Below are 2023 nucleotides of genomic sequence, written 5' to 3' on the forward strand. Positions count from 1 at the left end.
AGGTTTGAAATCTTTTATTCCCTAGTTCCCTGTTCGGATATGTCATTCAGATTCCCTAATATTCCTTCCAGGCTTTTGACTTGTTCAAAGCATTGCAACTCTTTTGCCCTCATTTTCAAATCGCATTTACTGCATTGTCGGAGCGATTTGGTTCTGAGGAATCGTCAAACTTCACAACTCCTATTTCAATGAACCTTTCGACCAACTTTTTGAATGTAGTGCAGTTTTCGATTGAGTGTCCCGCTATTCCCGCATGATACTCGCATTGAGCATTCTCATTATACCATTTTGGGAACAGAGGTCGTACAGGTTCTGAGTAGAACGGAGACACTACATGTACATCAAAGATATTCTGATACAACTCCTTATATGACATTGGGATGGGTGTAAACCGGAGTCTTTCTATTTTTAGCCTCGAGTTAGATTCCTACCTTGAAGAGCCTTGATGATTAGTGGTAACAGTCCTTAGCTGGCCTGTGTTGACCAATTTGGGATACCCTTTGCTCATATTATTCACTTCATTTTCATTTCTCTTTGGGGTTAACCTCTGGGCGCTTTCTCCTGTGTCTATCTTCCCGCTCCTGATTGCATTTTCAATCATCTCGCCGGACATTACTATATCTGAGAAGCTCATGGTAGCGTTTCCCAACATATAGGTAATGAATAGGGCTTTCAGAGTGTTGACGAAAAGCATCGTAGTTTCTTTATTGCCTAAAGTTCTCACTTCGCCTCTTTTCCATATTTTGCAGTGTGATTTTTTCGGGCGCCATGTCTGTCACGTGGCCATATTGCTTTATGAAAGCCTGTGCCAAGTCCTTCCATGAATGAATTTTGGCACGGCTCAGTTGGTTGTACCATTTGGCAGCTGACCCAATCAGACTATCTTGAAAGCAATGAATTAACAGTTGATTGTTATCAACGTAACCTGCCATTCTTCGGCAGAACATCGTGATGTGAGTTTCAGGACAACTAGTCCCATTATGTTTTTCAAATTCTGGAGTCTTGAATTTCGGCGGGAGTACTAAATCTGGGACCAAGCTGAGATATTTGGCGTCAACCCCGCGATGGTAATCAGCATTCTCTATCGCTCTAAGTTTTTCTTCCAACCATTTGTATCGATCTTCGAGTTGTCTTGGCAGTTCAACCTTTGCTTTTTCTATTCATGCCATTTCTTCTAGATTAGGAACTTCATGATTGGTTGGACTGTTCCTTGGATTGGAACCTGAGCCCGTCGGGTAGTTTATGGGTGCCGAGGTACCCGCCTGATGTTGTCGTAATCTGATAGCAATAGGTATATATTGCGGACATGTATGATCATTTATCGGAGTGAAGCCCAGAGGGCACAGAGGCTCCTCATTGTCTTCCCCAGCATTGATCATGGAGTTTTTTTCCTTTTTCTAGTCCCTTAGTCAGTAGTTGGGACAACTGATTCATCATATTCCTTTGGGACTCTCGCATTTGGTCCCTCATATCTTACTGGATCTTCTCTAGTTACTCTTGCATTTGCAGTTGTAACTGGTCTTACATCTCTTTTTGAAGTTGTTCTAGTCTTTCTAATCTTTGATCCATATCTTTTATCCTTTTCCTTGTACCTTAAAGGTGCCTAGTCACTTGACTTTTTTTGGTTCCCAGGTTAACTGAAATAATTTTACCTAATTAGGGTTCTTTTAGGGAAAGTCTAATGCAAATAATGCAATGCAAATGCAAATGCATGGAATGAATGCAAAAGAAAGAGAGGCGTCGATTCTGAATTCAATTTCATTAGAACAACTTTTCTAGAAAACAAATTCCTTTACATAAAACGGATTACATATACGGCCTTTCTCTTCTATTCCAAGCGAAGACACCTATCTTCCTCTTCACATCAGGATGTTATGGTCGAGTCTTGCGAATTTTCTAAAAGACGTTCCCATGAACTCCTTTTTGCTTGATCCAGGCTACGACTCGTTGTTCACTTATCCCCGCGATATTTGTCAGCTTCTTTAAGAAAGTCAAGACGTGACGGCTCTCGAATAATCTTTGT

At 41.0% G+C, this 2023-nt stretch overlaps 1 protein-coding gene across 1 annotated transcript; it reads right to left on the reverse strand.

Moving 5' to 3' along the window:
- Positions 1 to 704: 704 nt before the first annotated feature.
- LOC128291615 (uncharacterized) lies at positions 705 to 1379 on the reverse strand. The gene is made up of 2 exons (XM_053026818.1): positions 1259 to 1379; positions 705 to 1156 (listed from the first exon to the last, which is right to left on the reverse strand). Exons 1-2 carry the CDS (start codon positions 1377 to 1379, stop codon positions 705 to 707), a joined length of 573 nt encoding a protein of 190 aa, XP_052882778.1.
- Positions 1380 to 2023: the final 644 nt, after the last annotated feature.

Source organism: Gossypium arboreum, chromosome 4 (genome assembly GCF_025698485.1).
Source record: "Gossypium arboreum isolate Shixiya-1 chromosome 4, ASM2569848v2, whole genome shotgun sequence".
Classification (NCBI taxonomy): Eukaryota; Viridiplantae; Streptophyta; class Magnoliopsida; order Malvales; family Malvaceae; genus Gossypium; species Gossypium arboreum.